A 24,655-nucleotide genomic window follows, 5' to 3' on the forward strand; every position below is an offset into this window, starting at 1 on the left:
GCACATTCTGAAATTGTACAAATCATAATGTTGTTGGTTTTTTTTACACTTACCTGTTGCGGTTAATAGTATACATACTTTATTTGTCGTCATTTATATTTTCTGAATAAATTATATGACAATGTTGTGATAAAATCCAATTACAGTATGTTATTTATGTAGTTTGATAATTTTCCTCGACTGGTGTACTAACATGTGGTTTATTTTGTACATATGTAGCATCATCTGCAAATATGCAAAGAATTGCTATTGCGACATCCAGTGGACACATTTAGAACAGCAAATTATTTCATTAAAACATTTCCGGTTAATTTTTATACTTAGCAAACTCATCCCGCGGGCCGGATAAAACCTGTTCGCGGGCCTGATCCGGCCCTCGGGCCTTACGTTTGACACCCCTGCTATAACTCCACGTAATATAAGATATAAAAGCATGCCATTGTTGGGTATTTAAGGCTGTATTGTCAATATTACCCCATTCAATAGGGTATTTAAAATAATTTCATTTCATTGTAGGCTATTTCGTACAAATGCTTTTAAAAGTGTTCCAAGCTTTACAAACAATTAGATCTTTTTATTTGGATTTTTCTATGTGGACTGCTATTGAGCCGTTGCAATTTCACAGTCAACCAGTAGGTGGCACTGTTGAAAAAACCATAAGGGGTCTGAACGTGCATCCTGGGACTGAGGCATCAAGATTTATTAAGCCCGGAGACTGGCGAACGGGCAAGAACCACTGAGAGCTTCTTGGTGTCATTTATTGTAACACATTTAAAAAATATATTTTTTCATATCGCTGGAAAACTTCATATAAAGGAATGTATCGGATTTAATGGAAAATACACAATAGATCCTGCACGGGCTATGGATTCAATCGGCGTAAATAACTTCCATCAAACTACTGGAAAATTCCTTTAAATTGACATATTTCATTGTGAGAAGGTTCTGGTGAATTTTTTTTACCTGTCTCTTTTTTCTTGGAGAGGTAAGCTGTTCTCCCGAGGGAGGGATGGTTCCACCCCGGCTCCTACAGTGCATCCTCGCCCCGTCCTGGAGCTTCCACAGCGGACCTCAAAGGAGATGAGACTCGCACTCTACCAGCTCCTCGCAGGCTGGCTCTGCCTCGTAACCGCCACTGCTGAGGTAAGCGCACCGGGAAGTAGCTGGTTATTAAAAATTAGGAAGTAGCTGGTTATTAAAAATGTATTAATTATCCGTAGTTGTCTAGAACTGATGGATAAAAGTTTGTACAAAAATATATGTTAAACAAGTTGACTCGAGGATGACGAATCTGCTGGCGAGAAATATATGTGCGATAATGTAACGGTCCACTACCGATAAACAACCGGGTTCTCAGTCACTACTCTCCCCGGCAGGAGTCTCCTCTCCCCCGGGAGATTTTGGAGCGACTCTCCCGCAGTGAGATCCGGAGCACCAGCGACCTCCAGCGGCTACTCGAGATAGACACCGTAGGTAAAAAAATAAAACATATTTTATTAGTCCTGGTTCTACGATCCGCTATAAAACAAAGAATCTAACTAAATAAAAAATAATAAATTAGTAAGTTATGAAATGTATACAAGTTCTATCAATAAAGTATATCTATCTATCTATCTACTATTTTTAAATAAACTAATTGTGTTGGATTTATATGTGTTTGATCCCTGGTGCTATGATATGGAAGTAGAATTGTCTCACATCAACTTATATATATCAATATGATATTAATACATATGCATGTATTAATAAATGTACAAATACAAATGTGATATACGAATAAATAAATAATTTGTATAAATAAACGTGTATTTGTAAATATATTTTTGAGATTTGAAAATATATACAAATAAAATGTATAAATATAAAAATGTGACATACAAATAAATCAAGAATTTGTATAAATAAACATGTATTTGTAAATATATTTTTGAGATTTGAATATAAATATGCTTGATTTTGTATTTGTATTTGTATTGAATTTGCATATGTGGATCGCTTTTTTGCTTTTGTGTCGATGAGACATTCCTACCACAAACCAGATGCACAAATAAATGTGACATACACACTCCCCTGAACAACCAGCAGAGGGCGCTGCAGCCAAACCGGTTCTTTTCAGAGGCGGTATAGTACCGAAAATGATTAATTAGTATCGCGGTATACCGATACTAATACCGGTATACCATACAACCCTAGGAGTTATAGGTATCCCTCGTAACTAAATCTTCTATACCCTATAATAATATGTATTTCATAAGAAACCTCGGATGTACAACCTAAATAGAGCGTACACAAGCCAATAAGTCTGTTAGCATGCTAATGTTGCTACACTGAAATTACTTCTTTGCCTCTTTTACCTGAAAATCCCAATGGAGGACTGCGCTACCAAAGCAAACATCATTACCGCAGTGTGGCAATATTACAAACTTGAACAGCCAACAAGTTGCATGCAAACTTTGCAATATCTCTGTTGCGAAGGGTGGGACACATGTAGGGCGTTATAATAAAAACAAGCAATTTAATTATGCACTTGAAAGCCCGCCATGCAGACGCATACAATGAAGTTACCGCGGTTAAAGCTAACAAGGCTGGACAAAAACAACCAACGCTGACAGATTTATCCCAGCGAAAAGAAAAGTTTTCACAAGAATCCCAAAGTAACGTCGGCATTTGTGGTAAACTAATGGAGATCACCACTGAGATCAATCGCTCTCAGTGGTGAAGAATGTAGAATTTCACCTGGTCGTAAATGCATGACCGAAACAGATTTTCCTGATCTGTACGAGACTGTTAGCCAACTCATCTCCACTCTGTCAGCTTCATGTCAAGATATTTGGAGCAGTGATGTCACGTCTTTATCAGTGATTATCTTAACAGCACATTGGGTCGGCCAGGGGACTATAGCATCTATTAGATAAACATCATTAGTAAGTTTTCTTGCATTTTACAGCTTTTCTATGTAGGAAATGCCTTCCAAAGCATCTTAAAAATTGTAAAAACTCTTGAACCCCCAAAAGGGCACCCTTAATTCCTCCATTTTTTTTTTACCTTGCTGGGATTCTTGATATCAAAACTTAGTGCCAGCTTTGACATCAAAATTTCAGCTATATGTCATTACATTACGTATTTTTGCTCTTTTTTTCTTAAATGTTTTCTGTTGTTTTTTTCCGGCATAATGTCCCCAAATTGCTCCCTGGCCATACTTTAGACACCTCCGAAATGACTAATAAGAGTTAGTTTGCCGGGGTGGGGGCAGCACGGTACAAACTTAAACATTTTAAGAGAGCTGACTCCTTCCTAGGCTGCTCACTAGACAGCATTGAGGAGGTGGCTGACATAAAACCAAGTTGACATCTATATTGTTCAATCCCTCCTACCCCATATATGACACTGTCAAGGCCCTGAGTAGCTCCTTCAGCATTAGAATGTTAAATCCACAGTGCAAGAGGGAGCACTACCGCAGGTCCTTTCTACCCACAGCCACAAGACTTTACAGCACACTTATGTGACTACTGGGATCTTTTTTTCTTGGTGCAAGTGTTTTATGTTTTATTTTATCTTTTATCTATAAGGGTATCTGCGGGGTCTTAAAAATTCAAAAAAAGTCTTAAATCCAATAATTTGAATTGAAGGCCTTAAAATGTCTACAATTGTCCTAAAATCTCACAAAAGGTCTTGAATACGATTTTGAAAGGTCTTAAAAATCTATTGACGTTACTTTTATTTAAAACATGCATAAACTTCAGTCTTGCTTTGAAATGTTTCGATTTTTGAGGACGCTATAACATCACGGTCAGAATTTATTGAACACCAGCAGCTAGGGTTGTACGGTATACCGGTATTAGTATAGTACCGCGATACTAATGAATCATTTTCGATACTGTACCGTCTCTGAAAAGTACCACCATAGTGATACCAAGTACAGTAGCGTACCTTGTCGATACTACTATGATTATGTCGATATTTTTTGGCATCACAACATCTTCTTTCATTTTGTTTAAGTTTATATTATGTTTATAAAGGCAGGAAATATGTCCCTGGACACATGAGGACTTTGAATATGACCAATGTATGATCCTGTAACGACTTGGTATCGGATTGATACCCAAATTTGTGCTATCATCTTAAACTAATGTAAAGTGTCAAACAACAGAAGAATAAGTGATTATTACATTTTAACAGAAGTGTAGATAGAACATGCTAAAAGAGAAAGTAAGCAGATATTAACAGTAAATGAACAAGTAGATTAATAATTCATTTTCTACCACTTGTCCTTAATAATGTTGACAAAATAATAGAGTGGAAAATGACACATTATGTTACTGCATATGTCGGCAGCTAATTTAGGAGCCTTCGTTTGCTTACTTACTACTAAAAGACAAGTTGTCTTGTATGTTCACTATTTTATTTAAGGACAAACTTGCAATAAGAAACATATGTTTGATGTACCGCAAGATTTTTTGTTAAAATAAAGCCAATAATGCATTTTTTTGTGATCCCCTTTATTTAGAAAAGTACAGAAAAGTATCGAAATCATTTTGGTACCGGTACCAAAATATTGATATCGGGACAACACTACCAGAAGCTATTGCTGTGCGTGTGCAGCTGTGTGTTGGCAGCTTAGTTAGCATAGCAGCGGAGAAAACTTAACGAAAGCCCACAGCAAAGCCAAATTACCTGCATAGGATGGGTAAGTAAAAGTTCAACGATTTGTGTCTCCTGAACGATCAATTTAATGCATGGTTGAAGCCGGTGCATGGAAACGTATAAAGTGTTTAGTACCCAAATGTGCAGCCATCGAGGAGGGAAGCATTTGTAAACATGGCGGTGAAAGTGAATGGAATGATAATGTAAAAGTAAAAAATCCGGGATAAGTCCGTGTCAAAAGATGCTGAAACGCCACGAACACTTGCACAACTTTACAAAGGTAAACGTAACCCTCCACCCCAAAGGAGTGTTAAGTGGGTTAAGTGGCGCCAATTGCCGAAGGAGATCAATATGAGATATTTAGTAGTGAAATCATATTATTACATACAGTAAGCACACACTAATTTCTCTGTGGTAGTAGTGTACTCAGCAGTAAAACTGTTAAAAAAAACATAATTCTCTTATATTATTTCTATTATTTGTTCTAATAATTTCAGGCCAGCTTCTCACGCCTAACTTAAAAGTGGTTGTCTGTTTAGTGTTTACACTCATCTTATTGTGGGGTGAGGAAAGCAATGGAGATTTGCCAATGTCATCTTGTCATGCCTATATAAAAACTACTTGTGTGTTAGCAATATGTTTTTTAGGGGCGGCATAGCTCAGTTGGTAGAGTGGCCGTGCTGGCAACTTAAGGGTTCCAGGTTCGATCCCCGCTTCCGCCATCCTAGTCATTGCCGTTGTGTCCTTGGGCAAGACACTTTACCCACCTGCTCCCAGTGCCACCCACACTGGTTTAAATGTAACTTAGATATTGGGTTTCACTGTGTAAAGTGCTTTGAGTCACTAGAGAAAAGCGCTATATAAGTCACTTCACTTCTTCACTTCAAAAGTCACAAAAAACAGGTAAAAATGTATCCATACACACCAGATACAAAATGAGCTGAGCGCATTTTATCCCATTATTCACATCCAAATTCTGTTTAGAACTTGCAAGCCATAATTGCCTTCCTTCTTTTTAGACAATCACTCTGTCTGCACACACTGTTTTTCACAACTTTGTGCAGATACAGTAGTACTGCAGATGTTTTTATCGCTTTGCTCAATTCTCACAGCCGAAAAAAACCATTACCAAAGTTAACCATTTATCTTTAGCAGAGATGCTAACTGTACCTTTCACAGACAATATATTGTTGTGCTTTCCTCTACCATTGCTGATGTTGATGTTACATGAAATCACTTGGTATTAAGCACACTGCACCTTTTGCAAGAAAACACTTCTATGGCAATCCCATCCATCCATTGTCTACCGCTTGTCCCTTTTGGGGTCGCGGGGGGTGCTGGAGCCTATGTCAGCTGCATTCGGGTGGAAGGCGGGGTACACCCCGGACAAGTCGCCACCTCATCACAGGGCCAACACAGATAGACAGACAACATTCACACTCACATTCACACATTAGGGCCAATTTAGTGTTGCCAATCAACCTATGGCAAATCTGAAAATTGGCTGTTACGATGTTTGCTCATATTTTTTTCAATTACTTTACACTAGAGCAGGGGTGGGCAATTAATTTTCACCGGGGGCCGCATAAGCAATCCGAGCACTGCTGGAGGGCCACACGACAATATTTCAATTAAATGTTGCTCAATATTATTTTTGATATACCATAAGATAAATAATAATGATGATAATAATTAATAATAATAATAATAATAATAATTTCATTTAACCTAACTTAACTTTATACAAAAGCAGATTGCTTTTTAAGGTCACTTTATCCTGCATTATCCAACATTTTTCCCCATCAGATTTGGACAACCATCTGTTGTTAAAAATAGTTTTTAATCATATCTATTCTATATTGTTTTTTATATTGGTTTTATATGTAATTGTTTTTTTCTTTTTATTCAGTCATTGGTGGAGCTAAGGATAATATTTGAATATTGTTTGTAATATTGTTGTGCAGCACTTTGGAAACATTTTGTTGTTTAAAGGCCTACTGAAACCCACTACTACCGACCACGCAGTCTGATAGTTTATATATCAATGATGAAATCTTAACATTATAACACATGCCAATACGGCCGGGTTAACTTATAAAGTGACATTTTAAATTTGCCGCTAAACTTCCGGTTCGAAACGCCTCTGAGGATGACGTATGCGTGTGACGTAGCCCGGCGAACACGGGTATGCCTTCCACATTGAAGCCAACACGAAAAAGCTCTGTTTTCATTTCATAATTCCACAGTATTCTGGACATCTGTGTTCGTGAATCTGTTTCAATCATGTTCATTGCATTATGGAGAAGGAAGCCAAGCAAGCAAAGAAGAAAGTTGTCGGTGCGAAATGGACGTATTTTTCGAACGTAGTCAGCCACAACAGTACACAGCCGGCGCTTCTTTGTTTACATTCCCGAAAGATGCAGTCAAGATGGAAGAACTCGGATAACAGAGACTCTAACCAGGAGGACTTTTGATTTGGATACACAGACGCCTGTAGAGAACTGGGACAACACAGACTCTTACCAGGATTACTTTGATTTGGATGACAAAGACGCAGACGTGCTACTGTGAGTATGCAGCTTTGGCTTTTTTTTGCGTATGTACGTAACTTTTTTAAAATATATAAGCTTTATGAACCTTGGGTTAGGTGAACGGTCTTTTGGGCTGAGTGATTGTGTGTGTTGATCATGTGTTTGAATTGTATTGGCGTGTTCTATGGAGCTAGGAGCTAGCAGAGGAGCTAGGAGCTAGCATAACACGTACCGTACCGTAAGTGCGCGTCACGTACGTAACTTTTTAAAAATATATAAGCTTTATGAACCTTGGGTTAGGTGAACGGTCTTTTGGGCTGAGTGATTGTGTGTGTTGATCAGGTGTTTGAATTGTATTGGCGTGTTCTATGGAGCTAGGAGCTAGCAGAGGAGCTAGGAGCTAGCATAACAAACACGCAGGTGTTATTATGCAGGATTAATTTGTGGCATATTAAATATAAGCCTGGTTGTGTTGTGGCTAATAGAGTATATATATGTCTTGTGTTTATTTACTGTTGTAGTCATTCCCAGCTGAATATCAGGTACCGTGAGTATGCAGCCTTGGCTGCTAAACATTCGATAACTTGACCGTATGTGCGCGTCACGTACGTAACTTTTTAAAAATATATAAGCTTTATGAACCTTGGGTTAGGTAAACGGTCTTTTGGGCTGAGTGATTGTGTGTGTTGATCAGGTGTTTGAATTGTATTGGCGTGTTCTATGGAGCTAGGAGCTAGCAGAGGAGCTAGGAGCTAGCATAACAAACACGCAGGTGTTTTTATGCAGGATTAATTTGTGGCATATTAAATATAAGCCTGGTTGTGTTGTGGCTAATAGAGTATATATATGTCTTGTGTTTATTTACTGTTGTAGTCATTCCCAGCTGAATATCAGGTCACCCCCGGCTCTCACAGCATCTTCCCTATCTGAATAGCTTCAACTCCCCACTAGTCCTTCACTTGCACTTTACTCATCCACAAATCTTTCATCCTCGCTCAAATTAATGGGGAAATTGTCGCTTTCTCGGTCCGAATCTCTCTCACTTCATGCGGCCATCATTGTAAACAATAGGGAACTTTGCGTATATGTTCAACTGACTACGTCACGCTACTTCCGGTAGGTGCAAGCCTTTTTTTTATCAGATACCAAAAGTTGCAATCTTTATCGTCGTTGTTCTATACTAAATCCTTTCAGCAAAAATATGGCAATATCGCGAAATGATCAAGTATGACACATAGAATAGATCTGCTATCCCCGTTTAAATAAAAAAAATTCATTTCAGTAGGCCTTTAAATGTGCTATATAAATAAAGTGGATTGGATTGTCACACCTGCCAGCGTGTCCCAACACGCATTTACCTCTGTGAACAAGTCATTACCTGTGGTTGTCTCTTTAATTGACTGCATCAGAGCTCTCATCCAAAGTTAGCGAAAAACAGTCCTGTCTCCGGGCATTATCAGCGCAACAAAGTCCAATAAGCACTCCTTAATAAACTCTCCGTCAGAAAACGCCTTACTTTTTCTGGCGCTTTTGTGAGAAATGACGAAACTTGTCCTGACGGCTGCATCTCTGGGGGTGTGAAATATGGCACAAAGTCCTTGTTGGGTTTGCAGTTTTACCATCAACGCATCAGCCTCCCTTGCGCGCGCTTCATCAGACACATCCCGGTATTTTCCCTCGTGTTTCTTCGTGTAGTGGCGATTAAAATGATATTTAAACACAGCAACCTGTGTACCACACATTAAGCACACGGCTTTACCATTAATTTATGTAAAGAAATACTTGGCAGTCCATCTCTTGTTGGAAACACGCCATTCCTCATCAACTTTTCTTTTTTTAGCGTCTCATCACTTGTCTCTATGCACCTTCCCTCACAGGTTCCCTCCGGACATACGGCATAAATAACACATTTCAAAATAAAAGCAGCACAGTTGTATTGCGCGCACGACATAGATGTTTTTTAAACTTTATTTTGTAATTTGTAATTGCGCCGTTCAATTCACTCACAATCGCACACGCGCATACGTCCACACGGAAGTAATACAAATAACGCTTTTCAAAACAAAAGCAGCACTGTTGTATTGCACACTCGACATAGATACTTTTTTAAATGTATTTTGTAATTTATGATAGGCCTCACGCGGGCCGGACAGGGATGCGCAAAGGGCCGGATGCGGCCCGCGGGCCGTACAATGCCCAGGTCTGCACTAGAGACACTCCTGGTGTATTTAGTTTGTTTAACCATTTTGTTTTCCAATGTGAATTAATTCATATACTTAGAGGCCTACTGAAATGAATTTTTTTTAATTTAAACGGGGATAGCATATCCATTCTATGTGTCATACTTGATCATTTCGCGATATTGCCATATTTTTGCTGAAAGGATTTAGTAGAGAACATCGACGATAAAGTTGCAACTTTTGGTTGCTGATAAAAAAAAGCCTTGCCTGTATCGGAAGTAGCGTGACGTCAAAGGTTGAAAGGCTCCTCACATTTCCCCATTGTTTTCAATGCAGCGGGGAAGCGAGGATTACCCCATTAATTTGAGCGAGGATGAAAGATTCGTGGATGAGGAACATTAGAGTGAAGGACTAGAGTGCAGTGCAGGACGTATCTCTTTTCGCTCTGACCGTAACTTAGGTACAAGGGCTCATTGGATTCCACACTCTCTCCTTTTTCTATTGTGGATCACGGATTTGTATTTCAAACCACCTCGGATACTATATCCTCTTGAAAATGAGAGTCGAAAACGCGAAATGGACATTCACAGTGACTCTTATCTCCACTACAATACATCGGCGAAGCACTTTAGCTACGGAGCTAGCGTGATAGCATCGGGCTTAACTGCAGATAGAAACAAAAGAAATAAACCCCTGACTGGAAGGATAGACAGAAAATCAACAATACTATTAAACCCTGGACATGTAAATACACGGTTAATGCTTTCCAGCTTGGCGAAGCTTAACAATGCTGTTGCTAACGACGCCATTGAAGCTAACTTAGTAACCGGACCTCACAGAGCTATGCTAAAAACATTAGCTATCCACCTACGCCAGCCAGTCCTCATCTGCTCATCAACACCCGTGCTCACCTGTGTTCCAGCGATCGACGGTACGACGAAGGACTTCACCCAATCACATATGCGGTCGGCGGCCCGGAGACGGAGGAAGTCAAGGTGAGGTCGGCAGCTAGCGCGTCTGCTATCAATCTCAAAGTCCTCCTGGTTGTGTTGCTGTAGGCCGCCGCTAATACACCGATCCCACCTACAACTTTCTTCTTTGTTATTATTTGTTGTTATTTGTTTTATTTATTTATTTATTTATTTTATTTATTGTATTATTTTATTATATTATTATATTATTATTATATTATATATTTATATATATTTATATATATATTTATAATATATTATTATATTATTATTATATTATATATTTATTATATATTATTTTATTTATTTTATTTATTTATTTATTTATTTATTTATTTATTTGTTGTTATTTGTTATATTTGTTGTTATTATTTGTTGTTATTATTATTATTGTTAAATACTTCATTGTTCATTAAACAAATTGCAAAAGATTCACCAACACAGATGTCCACAATACTGCGGAATTTTGAGATGAAAACAGAGCATTTTGTATTGGATTCAATGTGTCCGCATACTTCCGTTTCAACGATTGACGTCACGCGCATACGTCATCATAAATAGACGTTTTCAACCGGAAGTTTCCCGGGAAATTTAAAATTGCACTTTATAAGTTAATCCGGCCATATTGGCATGTGTTGCAATGTTAAGATTTCATCATTGATGTATAAACTATCAGACTGCGTGGTCGGTAGTAGTGGGTTTCAGTAGGCCTTTAAAATTCATTCTCCTGTGATGAGGTGGCGACTTGTCCAGGGTGTACCCCGCCTTCCGCCCGAATGCAGCTGAGATAGGCTCCAGCACCCCCCGCGACCCTGAAAGGGACAAGCGGTAGACAATGGATGGATGGAAAATTAATTCTGGACCTCTGATTTTACTTTGTCGTTGTATTTTTTTGTCTGTATGGACGTAAAATGGTCTTAAATTATTTTCAAGATGGTCTTAAAAAAGTCTTTAAAAGTGTTACATTTGACATGTTACACTATGTAGTATTTATTATTGTTTTTTTGTTTTTCATTACGTTTGACTTCTGCTCCCGTATTTAAAAACCTGCACTACAACAATATAATCTCCCCATTTTGAGATACATAAAAGTCAATTCTATCCTACACTTTGTCATCTGTAACACAAAACTAACATTAAGTTTTGTCTTTAAACTTAATATGTGTAATGTCTCTTTTTGGCCCTTTCTATTTACAAAATTAAAAAATATCAAAATACTTTGACTTTTTGTTATGTGGCCCTTGGTGGAAAACAGTTTGGACACCCCGGTTGTACATAATGAATCACTTCACAGCCACTAAAGGTGAGCTCTGCACTGTGCAGCACTTTGAAAATGACTAATAAGAAAATGAGTTGTCTATAAGGGAGAGTAATGGAGTTTTGAACAGATGTTTCATATAAAAACACCAGTGTATACATTTCTAAAAACAAGGGAAAAAAACTGGTTACAGTATCATATTATGAAACATTGAATGAAGTTGAAATTCTGAAGGCGGACCCTCCCAGTCAGTAGTGTCATGAGAGACAGACAAACTCAAGTACTAATCTGGTTCATGGAGGAAGGACAGAGGATGCTGTCCTCATCTCATTAGCACAAATGTTGCTAAGAGACCTGGCGGCCTCGTCTTGCTCTTTACACTCTCTGTGAACTCTTCAGACTTGTAAGCTGGTGCCAAACGAGACAAGAGGAAACCTTTTCTTAAAAAGAGACAAATTTGTTCGGGTGGAAGATTCTGGGCATGTTTAACAGTGACATTAAAAGGGAATGCCAGAGCCACAACACCTAACTGTGAGACGTGTGTGTTTTAAAAGAAAACAAATATATAAAAAGCATGATAAATAACAATAAATTGGCTCATATAAAAGATTAACACGCACTGAATCAATGACCATTTTCCAAAAAGTTGGCTTAAATTAATGCGTGAAAGAACAAGTCTAAACATCAAAAGAAAAGCACATGATTTTAAAAATACTTTTGTTTGACTCTCTGAATCCACATTCGGATCAATTAAATAACGTTGGACGAGACCCTTTGGAACATATTACATCATCTGACCAAGACATTTTGGACAATTATATTTGTCCGACTTTGTGGGAAGAGTTTAGAGAAGACCCTTTTCTGTTTCCAGTGCACAAAAGTCCATACAAAGCAAGCTTGTGTGGAAGATGAAAGACTTCCTAGAGGAGTGGAATCTGTAAAGGAGCTACGGTACCTTGGTCAGGTATAATGCATTATGGGAAACGTAGGCAGGCTCAGAACCAGACTAGTCATTGAATATTACAGTGGTACCTTCAACTTATGAGCTAAATCGGTTCTGCGACGTAGCTCTTAACTCGAAACACTTGTATCTCAAATCAACGTTGAAATGAATTGAATTGAAATCTATTTAATTGGTGCTTGCTCCTTCAAACCATTTCACAGGCATTATAAAACGACAGCAAACTTTTAGATAACACATGTTGTATAAAAAATTGGACAGAATTTCTAGGCGAGTTTGGTGGCTGCAGGACTAGGTCTCTGCTTTTTGCAGATGATGTGGTCCTGATGGCTTCATCTGGCCACGATCTTCAGCTCTCACTGGATCGATTCGCAGCAGAGTGTGAAGCGACTGGGATGAGAATCAGCACCTCCAAGTCCGAGTCCATGGTTCTCGCCCGGAAAAGGGTGGAGTGCCATCTCCGGGTTGGGGAGGAGATCTTGCCCCAAGTGGAGGAGTTCAAGTACCTCGGAGTCTTGTTCACGAGTGAGGGAAGAGTGGATCGTGAGATCGACAGGCGGATCGGTGTGGCGTCTTCCGTAATGCGGACGCTGTATCGATCATTTGTGGTGAAGAAGGAGCTGAGCCGGAAGGCAAAGCTCTCAATTTACCGGTCGATCTACGTTCCCATCCTCACCTATGGTCATGAGCTTTGGGTCATGACCGAAAGGACAAGATCACGGCCAAAATGAGTTTCCTCCGCTGGGTGGCGGGGCTCTCCCTTAGAGATAGGCTGAGAAGCTCTGTCATCCGGGAGGAGCTCAAAGTAAAGCCGCTCCTCCTCCACATCGAGAGGAACCAGATGAGGTGGTTCGGGCATCTGGTCAGGATGCCACCTGAACACCTCCCTAGGCACGTCCGACCGGTAGGAGGCCACGGTGAAGACCCAGGACACGTTGGGAAGACTATGTCTCCCGGCTGGCCTGGGAATGCCTCGGGATCCCCCGGTAGGAGCTGGACGAAGTGGCTGGGGAGAGGGAAGTCTGGGCTTCCCTGCTTAGGCTGCTACCCCCGCGACCCGACCTCGGATAAGCGCAAGAAGATGGATGTTGTATAAAAAAATACAATGAAATAAAAACTAATATTTTGATAATAAATATTGTATAACAACAATACAATACAATGTACTACTAACAACTACAGTACTTTTACCAAGTAATGTAATGATAATGTCCAGAAATGTATCTTGGAGAGTAGACTTCTACGGTATGTCCTTGCAGCTGCTTCTTTGTCATACACACCATCGGCAGATTTTTCATATTAGTGAGAACGGATGTTTTAGTCGGATCTTACGGGGTTCACCCTGACATTTACTATGCCAACTAATGGCAGGGATGCTTGTAACTCAAATTTTTGCTTGCAACCTAAAGCCTATAGACAGCCCTTATCTTAAAACACTCTGAAAGTTGGAGCGCTGATAAGTTGGCGCTATGATTTCATAGCTATACACCTCCACTGACTACACTGTATATGAAGGTATAGCAAAGAAGCAATAAGAGGTGTGAGCTGAGGTGATAGCCGCCGTACAAAATAGTCTTTATTGCAGCAACAAAATCGACACTGCGAATTCATTTTTCTCGTGCCGTGCCACCATTAATCCTGGCATCATTGACATGCAAATGCCGAGTGTGACAGCTCCCCGGGCTCGGTGGGGATCAAGTGGCTCACTTCATTATACTGTTGTCACGCCGGCCCATTATTTGCTCTGAGAGCAGGGCTGGAAGGCCCGCTTACGTTGCCATGTATAATTCATGCCTAAATTCCTGACTGTCGGGTTAGACAGACCGAGTGTTTGTGTGTGTGTGTAGAAGAAAGGGAGATTTTTGACGGATATTCAGCGCATCACCAGACACTTGATTAGGTACACCTTCACCATCTAATGAGAGCCAATGAGGACAATTATTGGAATTTGAATTTTGGCTTCCCACGATCATAGAAATATTACAATTGAAAAAACAAAACAATTGATGAGCCATGCAACGTGCATGCAAGAACAAGCATGTACACCCACAACTCATCTCTTTTGGATGTGTTGTTAGTGACATCATCGATGTAAGATCAATGAACAAACAGGACAGCAGTAAAAAATGGACAGGCTTGCCTCAAGTCGTCTTTTTACTTGCAGACCACTACCCATCTTCACAATAAAGCACTGTGCACAAAAAGTATCCTACACAAGCATGATGTACTTAAAGGATTTATTGATACATTTACACAACTATTATGCTTTGACTTAAAATACTAGTCAAAAGTGTCCATAGGTGTATTGCATAGTGCTGAAAACTGTATCACGATAAAAGAATATTGGTCAATATCGATAACTATTGATATTTTTTATGACCTATGGAAAATATGGACCAGGAGAAAAATGTCATAAATGTAAACATATGTATTCTAAATGTAACCTTCCTTGATTATAATCCCCTCAGTTATTAAGACAGAAAGGAAATGCCAACACAACCATGGAAATTAATCAATCAAACAATCTATCAATGTTAATACAATTTATAAAATCACAATAAACATTTAACAAAAAACTATTTAAATTAAGATGTAAAGAAAATCAATATGTAAGAAATGCTTAATAAAGTGTAACAAAATGGTGCAAAGTGTGAAAATGTTTTGCAAGTTTACTGCCAGGAGGTTACGTGGTCTGTGTAACATTTAATTTGGTCTGTTATTCTTATTAAAGTACGGAAGTGAATTTATATTCTGCCGTAATTATTATTTAAATATTATTGGACAGAATTAATTATTTTAAAGTGGCACATTTGTTGTATTTTGCTATTTACTATATTTATACAGTCATGCACTTTAGTTCCTACCTGTTGTTTTCGTACATCTGAATAGGGAGGGTTGAAAAGAAAAGATGAGCGCGGCGGTCTAGGTCCGTTTGAAAAAAATCCCAAAAACTGCCATACTGTTGAGGTGACTTCTCCTGTTTTAGCGACAATTTTTTCACTCAATGCAGCATTCACTTTTAATTTTTTAATTTAAAAAAAACTGCCATACTGTCGAGGGGACTTCTCCTGTTTTATGGACAATTTTTTCCCTCGATGCAGCATTCACTTTTAATGATTTTTCTCGCTCTATGCATAGAATCAACATTGAGAAAGCAAAATGGTGCAAGAAAACTGGATTAGCGTGTGCCTTCCACTGATCAGTGATCACTTCCTGTTTTGCTACGTTGCTATGTTTACCAGTGCCTTTGTTCATGCAACCAACCATGCTTCATTTTTTCCGGTTTATTTCAACCAATATATATACATATATATATATATATACCTCGAACGTTTTGTCGAACACATTTTATTTTGAAATGGATTACTTGTCCATCGCGATATATATTGAGATCGTTTTATCGGCCTAGCCCAGGGGTCGGCAACCCGCGGCTCCTTAGCGCCGCCCTAGTGGCTCTCTGGAGCTTTTTCAAAAATGTATGAAAAATGGAAAAAGATGAGGGGGAAAAAAAAAAAATTTTTTGTTTTAATATGGTTTCTGTAGGAGGACAAACATGACACAAACCTCCCTAATTGTTATAAAGCACACTGTTTATATTAAACATGCTTCACTGATTCCAGTATAACTTTCTCCGACTTTCTAAGATGTGTTTTATGCCACTTCTTTTTCTGTCTCATTTTGTCTACCAAACTTTTAATGTTGTGCGTGAATGCACAAAGGTGAGTTTTGTTGATGTTATTGACTTGTGTGGAGTGCTAATCAAACATATTTGGTCACTTTCGGCTAATCGATACTAACATGCTATTTAGGCTAGCTATATGTACATTTTGCATCATTATGCCTCATTTGTAGGTATATTTAAATTCATTTAGTTTCCTTTAAGTTAATTACATTTTTATATCTCATGACACACTATCTGTATGTAATATGCCTTTTAATTTTTTGCGGCTCCAGACAGATTTGTTTTTGTATTTTTGGTCCAATATTGCTCTTTCAACATTTTGGGTTGCCGACCCCTGGCCTAGCCCTAGTATTGCACCAAAACATGTGAGGAATGTTGCATTTAAATACGATTTTTTATTTTTTATAATATTTAATTTTTTATTGTGTATTAATCACACAAAAAGCCCATTCCTTGATGGTAAAATACGAGTAAATAGTAAAAAACGGAATTACAAAAAAGTTTTAATGGAAAAACTTAATTTTTTGTTTTTTTATATTGCTATTGTTATTTTTCATTTATTGTTGTTATTATTATTATTTTGTTTGCTGTGGTATATTCATCACTAATTTATAGCATTTGTTCTTTTAAATTACATTTAAAGTTGAGTTTTGGTGGTACAAAATATACTTATGTTATCAAAACAATGAAAAATCGTGTTACTAATTGCGATTTCAATATCAATCAAAATAAATGTGGTTCTTATTTTGCCATTACCGTCCAGCCCTTAACCTCATTGTGTTTCCATGCCAGCGCAAGTGAGTTGTCATAATCTCATCAGACTTTTTCATGTCAAGTAATGACATCTTTGAGAAAGATGTTGCATGTAAACATTTGCTTCCGTTTATCAAGCTCCACCATCAGGACATGGGGAAGGCTGTTGAAATCATTTTAGTGGTTGTGAACATCCCGCTCTGGACGTCTGCTAGAACCAGTCATGCCTTTACCATTCAAACAAAGTGTCTGTGTGTTTTTGGCACAGTGTGAGATACTGTGACATCACCATGTGCATGTGTTGTTTTGACTCTGCCCAGAAAACGAGGTGATCGAACAGACCAAACGTGACTACGACAAGGCCTTTTCTCACGGCTTCCACGATCTGAAGCGAGCGCACACGCATGGGCGCTACAGGCGGAGCACTGGTGAGCTACTCAGATACAGGTTGCAGAAAATCCATCTGATGGTACAGGCAAAGGAGTGCTGGTGAAGTCTGTGTTAGCACATGACGAGACAGGCGCAGCAACATTGGGGATTCACATAAACTAATTAGGCTAGGTCATACTTGCCAACCTTGAGACCTCCGAATTCGTGATATTGGGGGAGAGGGGGGGTTTGGTGGTAGCGGGGGTGTATATTGTAGCCCGGAAGGGTTAGGGCTGCAAGGGATTCTGGGTATTTGTTCTGTTGTGTTTATGTTGGTGCAGATGTTCTCCCGAAATGTGTTTGTCATTCTTGTTTGGTGTGGGTTCACAGTGTGGCGCATATTTGTAACAGTGTTAAAGTTGTTTATACGTCCACCCTCAGTGTGACCTGTATGGCTGTTGATCAAGTATGTCTTGCAGTCACTTACGTGTGTCTGCATCAGCCGCATACAACATGTGACTGGGCCGGCACGCTGTTTGTATGGTGAAAAAGCGGACGCGACGACAGGTTGTAGAGGACGCTAAAGGCAGTGCCATCACGGCACGCCCTTAATATTGTTGTCCAGGTGAAAATCGGGAGAAATTCGGGAGAATGGTTGCCCCGGGAGATTTACGGGAGGGGCACTGAAATTCGGGTGTCTCCCGGAAAAATCGGGAGGGTTGGCAAGTATGGGCTAGGTAAAGTGCAATGAGACACACAAGTGTAGCACAGGTAATACACAAACGCGTGTACACGTACACACAATAATAGTGTAGAACTGGGAAGACACACGGTGATACAGTTGTAGCATTGGTGAGACCAAAAAATACAGCCTTAGAGCTGGGTGAAACATGTATGATAAAGGGGACACTGCACAGGTGAAGTAGTGTTGAGACACTTACGACACAAATGTAGTCCTGGTGTGACATAGGCATAAGACTGTGGAAGCCCATACAATACAGATGGAATACTGGTAACAGGTGTAGCAATGGTGGCAGAGGTGACACATGTATTCGTGGTGAGACAAATGATACAGATGTACTGTGTATGCCACACACGTCCCTGAACGTACTATGGGTAAGACACACGACACTAGTGAAGCACAGTGCTTCTCAAATATTTTCTGTTACACACCCCCATAAGAGGAAAAAACTATTTTGCGCCCACCCAACTCTCCACCATGACTATAAATAGTATAATTTGTCTACAAAATTGTTATAATTATACCTCTGCATAACATTGAAAGCTAATTAACATTAAAGAAAACAACACACCAGTCTTTCCTCGTCTCCCACCGTGGTTACAGTGCTACATACGCTTCATCAGATTCTGTTACGGCAAAAAAAGCATGTTCTCCGAGGTCATATGCAATACACACACACACACACACACACACACACACACACACACACACACACACACACACACACACACACACACACACACACACACACACACACACACACACACACACACACACACAACACACACACAATACAGGTTAAGCACTGGTGGTGATATAGCTGGTTATACAGGTGAGAGTCACATATCCAATCAAATCAAATCAAGCTTTATTTATAAAGCGCTTTTCATACATAAAAGAAATGCAACGTTAAGTTAAAAACAATAACCCGGTGACGCATATCCCCCATTTCACATACGTACGCACGGACACAGATACCAAACACAAACACACACACACACAACATACACACGTATGCAACTATATGGACCAATGATTGCATGGCTGTGTACAGAGGAGACATGTGAGTAAACACTATCAAGAGAGCCATCTGCACCAGGAGGTCATCAGACCATGGCCACCAGGACACTGACATAAAAGCGCCCCCACAAGCCCGGCCGATAACCCCTGAGGCAGATGGCTCATCTGAGGAACGTTGGAAAATAAAAATAATAAAACTTGTAAAATAGTAAGAACCATGTGTAGATATAAAGAATAAAATCCAAGTAAGACATATGAAGATTAATAGAAATGTTTTATATATATATATATATATATATATATATATATATATATATATATATATATATATATATATATATATATATATATATATATATATATATATATATATATATATATATATGCAGTAAATAAATAATAAATAAATAGAACTGAATAAAATATTGCATAACTAATAGGATAAAAAATAAAATACAAATGACTTCAATAAAATAATTAATATCAGGTAAAAGCCAAATCAAAAAGGTGGGTCTCAAGCCTGCTCTTAAAAACATCAACGTTCTCCGCAGCCCTGAGGTCCTCCGGCAAGCTGTTCCAAAGACGGATATGATACAGGTAGCAATGTGCGGATCGATACTTAAAAATTGATACCGCCGATACCAGACCTTTATGCTCTAATATCGATTCTCAAATCAAAATACCAATAGTTTTGATACTTTAGTTATGTTAGATCACATATACCAGTTGGCAGCATGGTGGGACAAGGGTTAGTGCATGTGCCTCACAATACGAAGGTCCTGAGTAGTCCTGAGTTCAATCCCGGGCTCGGGATCTTTCTGTGTGGAGTTTGCATGTTCTCCCCGTGACTGCGTGGGTTCCCTCCGGGTACACCGCCAAAAACATGCACCTGGGGATAGGTTGATTGGCAACACTAAATTGGCCCTAGTGTGTGAATGTGAGTGTGAATGTTGTTTGTCCATCTGTGTTGGCCCTGTGATGAGGTGGCGACTTGTCCAGGGTGTACCCCGCCTTCCGCCCGAATGCAGCTGAGATAGGCTCCAGCACCCCCCGCGACCCCAAAAGGGACAAGTGGTACAAAATGGATGGATGGATGATGGGAACTACTTTTTCTTTCGCCTAGTTAAGTACGTAATGTGCAAGCGCAGCGGCACACTGTGCTGTGCTCAGTCACTCATCTGTCATTTGTTTAGGAAAATGACTCAATATTATAAAACAAAAACTGTCTGTGTATCCTTGTTTTGTAGGCTATTTGAAAACACTACACACAGAGTTGAAAATAAATAAGATAAAGCGGATAACATTTTACCAGACACTTTAGGTATATTTGGACAAAGGATCGGATCGGTATCGCTGATAGCAGACTGAATTATTCCGCTCAGATAGAAAATCAGTGGTATTTCATGTCACTAGTTACAGGTGTAGCGCTGGTGAGACATGCGCATTATACTGGTGAAACACCCATAGACACAGGTGCAGCATGGAGACAGACAAGGTGATATAGTGACTCTTGTGCCCTGAAGTGGTGGAAGAGGCATTGCCCGCGGGTTGCAAGGTGCGTACCACCATCTACGAGATCCCTCGCAGTCAGGTGGACGCCACAGCCGCCAACTTCATCATCTGGCCGCCGTGCGTGGAGGTGAAGCGCTGCACGGGCTGCTGCAACACCAGCAACATGAGGTGCCAGGCGTCCCGCAAGCACCACCGCACCGTCAGGGTAGATACTACGGCAGCCATCTTGTTGATGTTAGCCTGCATGTCATTGGCTACTTCCCCACACCAAGGTGGCGAAGGTGGAGTATGTGCGGCGGCGACCCAAGCTGAGGGAGGTGCAGGTGAAACTAGAGGACCATCTGGAGTGCGCCTGTACCAACAAACGCCAGAGTGGCCCAAAGTCTGACACAGACAACGGTGAGAGGACTAACGCACAAAGAGCTAAGTGCTATTTATGATCTTTTTCCTGAGACGTTGTGTCTTTGTAAGTAGAAAGTCAAAAGGTCAAGCTGGTATGTGTCCTACTGTGTTCCTCGAAGAAGCCTTTTTCCCATAGTAAATAATAGAGCTAGAAATACTATGTTCCACCCTCAAACTGTGACCACAGTAAAACTTTCTTTAATGTCATTCAAGCAATGTTGGGATAATTACTTAAAAAAAGTTCATTAGTTGTAGTTACTACTAGTTACTTAAAGGGGACCTATTAAGCAAAAACAACTTTTCTTACCTGATGATACCTGCTTTTATGTATTTGGGATCCCCATAATTCCTGAAAATTTGAAATCAAATCGTGGTGGTACTGTGGAGATATTTATAAAACAATCTTGCCTTCCGTCATACTTCTTCCAAACGAGCTGTTTGGAATTTGCTCTGTCCTCTGACGTTTACTGCATACTTGCCAACCGTCCCGTTTTTACCGGGAGACTCCCGGTATTCAGCGCCTCTCCCGATAACCTCCCGGCAGAAATTTTTTCCCGAAAAACTCCCGGTATTCAGCCGGAGCTGGAGGCCACGCCCCCTCCAGCTCAATGAGGACCTGAGTGGGGACAGCCTGTTCTCACGTCCGCTTTCCCACAATATAAACAGCCTGCCTGCCCAATGACGTCATAACTGTAGAATGATCGAGGGCGAGTTCTTGGTTTCTTATGTGGGTTTATTGTTAAGCAGTTTCATTAACGTCCTCCCAGCGCGGTAACAACACACAACAGCAGTCACGTTTAGTCTACCGTAAAGCAGTTTGTCTGCCGTAAACAGCAATGTTGTGACACTCTTAAACAGGACAATACTGCCATCTACTGGATAGCCTCCAGAACACTTAAATTCAAGTATTTCTTTTATTTATATGTATAATAAAAAAATAAAAAATATATACCGTAATTTCCGGACTATAAGCCGCATCTGACTATAAGCCGCACCAGCTAAATTTAGGGGAAAATACAGATTGCTCCATATATAAGCCGCACCCGACTATAAGCCGCAGGGTTTTGATGTGTAATTACCGTAGTATATAGGGGTTCCTGCTACCACGGAGGGGATTGTCGGGACAGAGATGACTGTTTGGGAACGCAAAGCGTCCCATTTTTTAACAATAAATCTTTCAATCATTCAATCAAACTTTCACATCTTTGACATGGCGAACAGCATTCGTGCAGAGTACAAATAATACAACGGTGCAAATTAATACAAAGTGCTCGCCTGTACGTTATCAAAATAACCAGCCTACCGGTATATTAAAAGTCAGTCTTTAATCATTGTGTCATCGTCTTCCTCCTGCGTACTAAAACCACCAAAATCCTCTTCGTCGGTGTCGGAGAAGAATAGGCCGTAAATAAGCCGCACCCTTGTATAAGCCGCAGGGACCAGAACGAGGGGAAAAAGTAGCGGCTTATAGTCCGGAAATTACGGTATATATATATATATATATATATATATATATATATATATATATATATATATATATATATATATATATATATATATATATATATAGCTAGAATTCACTGAAAGTCAAGTATTTCATACATATATATATATATATATATATATATATATATATATATATATATATATATATATATATATATATATAGCTAGAATTCACTGAAAGTCAAGTATTATATATATATATATATATATATATATATATATATATATATATTTTATTATACATATAAATAAAAGAAATGAAACGGTAGAAAATGGATGGATGGATGGAAATGAAATACTTCAGTTGGTGAATTCTAGCTTAAATATATTCCCCTCTTAACCACGCCCCCCCCCGACCACGCCCCCCCACCCCCCCCACCCCCCACCCCCCACCTCCTGGTATCGGAGGTCTCAAGGTTGGCAAGTATGGTTTACTGCCCTGTGACGGCAGCGAATATCTCCATATTGGTAAAAATTTACCCGTAGATCTTTGGGCAAATACGCCATTGTAATCCGACGTGGCCAATAAACTCTACTTTATTCTCTCCCCTTGTTGTGAAGCAGACTGGCTCGTACATGCACAGGCACCCTCCGCTGTTGCCATTTCTAATACAAAGTGGCGTATATTTCGAATTGATATCTGTCAGTAGACTCGATAAGGAAACGCTATGAACTACAACATGGTTGGCGGGGAAAAGACGCAGTCGAAATGGAGCCACGTAAAAAAGATTGCCCTCATAGTGGTGCATTCTGAAGAGATGGTCAGAAGGCGGCTTGAAGACGTTCGGTAAAACATAATTTATGCAAAATTTTGACCAAAGAACCACCACAAGGAAGTGTTTAAAATGTAAAAAAACCCATCATAATATGGCCCCTTTAATTCTTGTTAGGATTGAATGTTTTCACAACATTACATTGTTCATTATTACCCCGTAGTAGTTGTAGTTGTCCTGTGTGTGTACTTTTAGTGTTGTGTGTTTAGTTTGCTGTATAATGTTTATAGTGTTTTTAGTGAATTAGACTACAATGTGGAATAATTAATACCTGCCTTTTCCAGTGCAATTTTAAGCTTGTTTCTCGATTCTTTCTTACATTCAACCTCCATTCAACTTTTTTCCTACAGGCATCAGGTGAACACTAATGGAATGGAGCAAAACAATTGAGACTGCATTAAAAACAACAATAACTAGCACAGCAAGCATATGCACTTTTGTCTTTTTCTTGCATCCTCCTTTTGGAACCTTTACTTTTTTGACGATTTAACAGCTATCTTTGGGACTTTCAATGGATATTTTGACCCATGTGGACCCCAACTGGCAACAACACAAAGACAGGCTATCTGTGTTCACACTGCCATTCCTTGATGGGCAAACAGGATCTTTTATAAACCTCTTGGATTACAAACTGTGGACGAATCCTCTCTACAGACTCAGATTATGATTTTTGAAACTATATTTCCAACATTTATCTTGCACAGCTTACTCTTCTTTGTACAGTATAACCTGTCATTATCTCAAAGGGCTGTTAAAACATCCTTTTGACATGTACAGTACCTATTACTAATAAACTATTTATACTAGTACAACAGGTTTGTAACACAAAAGGGATTGTGTGTGTGTAAAGGGCGATTACATACAGGATCCAAAGGCTGAGGCTAAAATCTCTAGTCTAGTTGTATGCAAGACCACAGAAGAAGATTGTTCTTCCCGCACAGTTATGACTGAAATAAAAGGGAAACCCTAAGTAAGCTACAATGAACAAGAACGCTCACAGGCAGTGTGCACCATGCACATCCAGCCATTCATCCATTCTTGTTATATAATTAATGCAATTGCTCCTCACACCAGTTACTGATGATAAGTACCCCCTCGGCTAATTGAAATAAACAGAGAGACTCAATACAACCCACAAAGCCAAAGCCCTGGGTACGCGCCTGTGTTATGTTGATGTGTCATATAATGAATGCAATTGCTCCTGCCACTTAAAGAGGAATTGCACTTTTTTTTTTTCTTTCCCTATTGTTCACAATCATTATGAAAGACATGACAGCGGATGGATTTTTTTTAATGCACTCTAAATATTAAATAAATGCAATCAAAAGTCTGCTTACAATGGAGCCTATCA

General features: G+C 39.4%; 2 protein-coding genes across 3 annotated transcripts in view; one reads left to right on the plus strand and one right to left on the minus strand.

The window, feature by feature from the left end:
* Positions 1–9,421, minus strand: part of LOC133633983 (uncharacterized) — a 32,033-nt gene extending 22,612 nt beyond the window's left edge. Inside the window, exons 1-2 of the mRNA XM_062026852.1 lie at positions 8,554–9,421; positions 964–1,138 (exon numbers count right to left, since the gene is read on the minus strand). Coding sequence (XP_061882836.1) covers positions 964–1,038 — 75 coding nt within the window. The 5' untranslated portion in view covers positions 1,039–1,138; positions 8,554–9,421. The remainder of the gene's footprint in view (positions 1–963; positions 1,139–8,553) is intronic.
* Positions 700–24,655, plus strand: LOC133633984 (platelet-derived growth factor subunit A-like). 2 transcript variants are annotated; one of them, XM_062026854.1, is made up of 6 exons: positions 700–1,143; positions 1,377–1,473; positions 17,301–17,408; positions 20,635–20,828; positions 20,896–21,022; positions 23,655–24,655. In XM_062026854.1, exons 1-6 carry the CDS (start codon positions 1,081–1,083, stop codon positions 23,663–23,665), a joined length of 600 nt encoding a protein of 199 aa, XP_061882838.1. In that variant the 5' UTR covers positions 700–1,080; the 3' UTR covers positions 23,666–24,655. The 2 variants fall into 2 exon arrangements, with proteins under 2 accessions (XP_061882838.1, XP_061882837.1); XM_062026853.1 differs by lacking the exon at positions 23,655–24,655 and having other exon boundaries at positions 20,896–22,082.

The sequence above is a fragment of the Entelurus aequoreus genome, linkage group LG18 (assembly GCF_033978785.1).
Source record: "Entelurus aequoreus isolate RoL-2023_Sb linkage group LG18, RoL_Eaeq_v1.1, whole genome shotgun sequence".
In the NCBI taxonomy this organism is placed as follows: Eukaryota; Metazoa; Chordata; class Actinopteri; order Syngnathiformes; family Syngnathidae; genus Entelurus; species Entelurus aequoreus.

What these genes read in the sequence shown, in the direction of transcription:
- LOC133633984 (XM_062026853.1), top strand. Translation starts at nt 1,081, where the DNA reads ATGAGACTCGCACTCTACCAGCTCCTCGCAGGCTGGCTCTGCCTCGTA. An exon ending in ACTCGAGATAGACACCGTAG is followed by an intron (nt 1,474 to 17,300) that starts GTAAAAAAATAA and finishes GACTCTGCCCAG; the next exon opens with AAAACGAGGTGATCGAACAG. An exon ending in GCGCTACAGGCGGAGCACTG is followed by an intron (nt 17,409 to 20,634) that starts GTGAGCTACTCA and finishes TGTGCCCTGAAG; the next exon opens with TGGTGGAAGAGGCATTGCCC.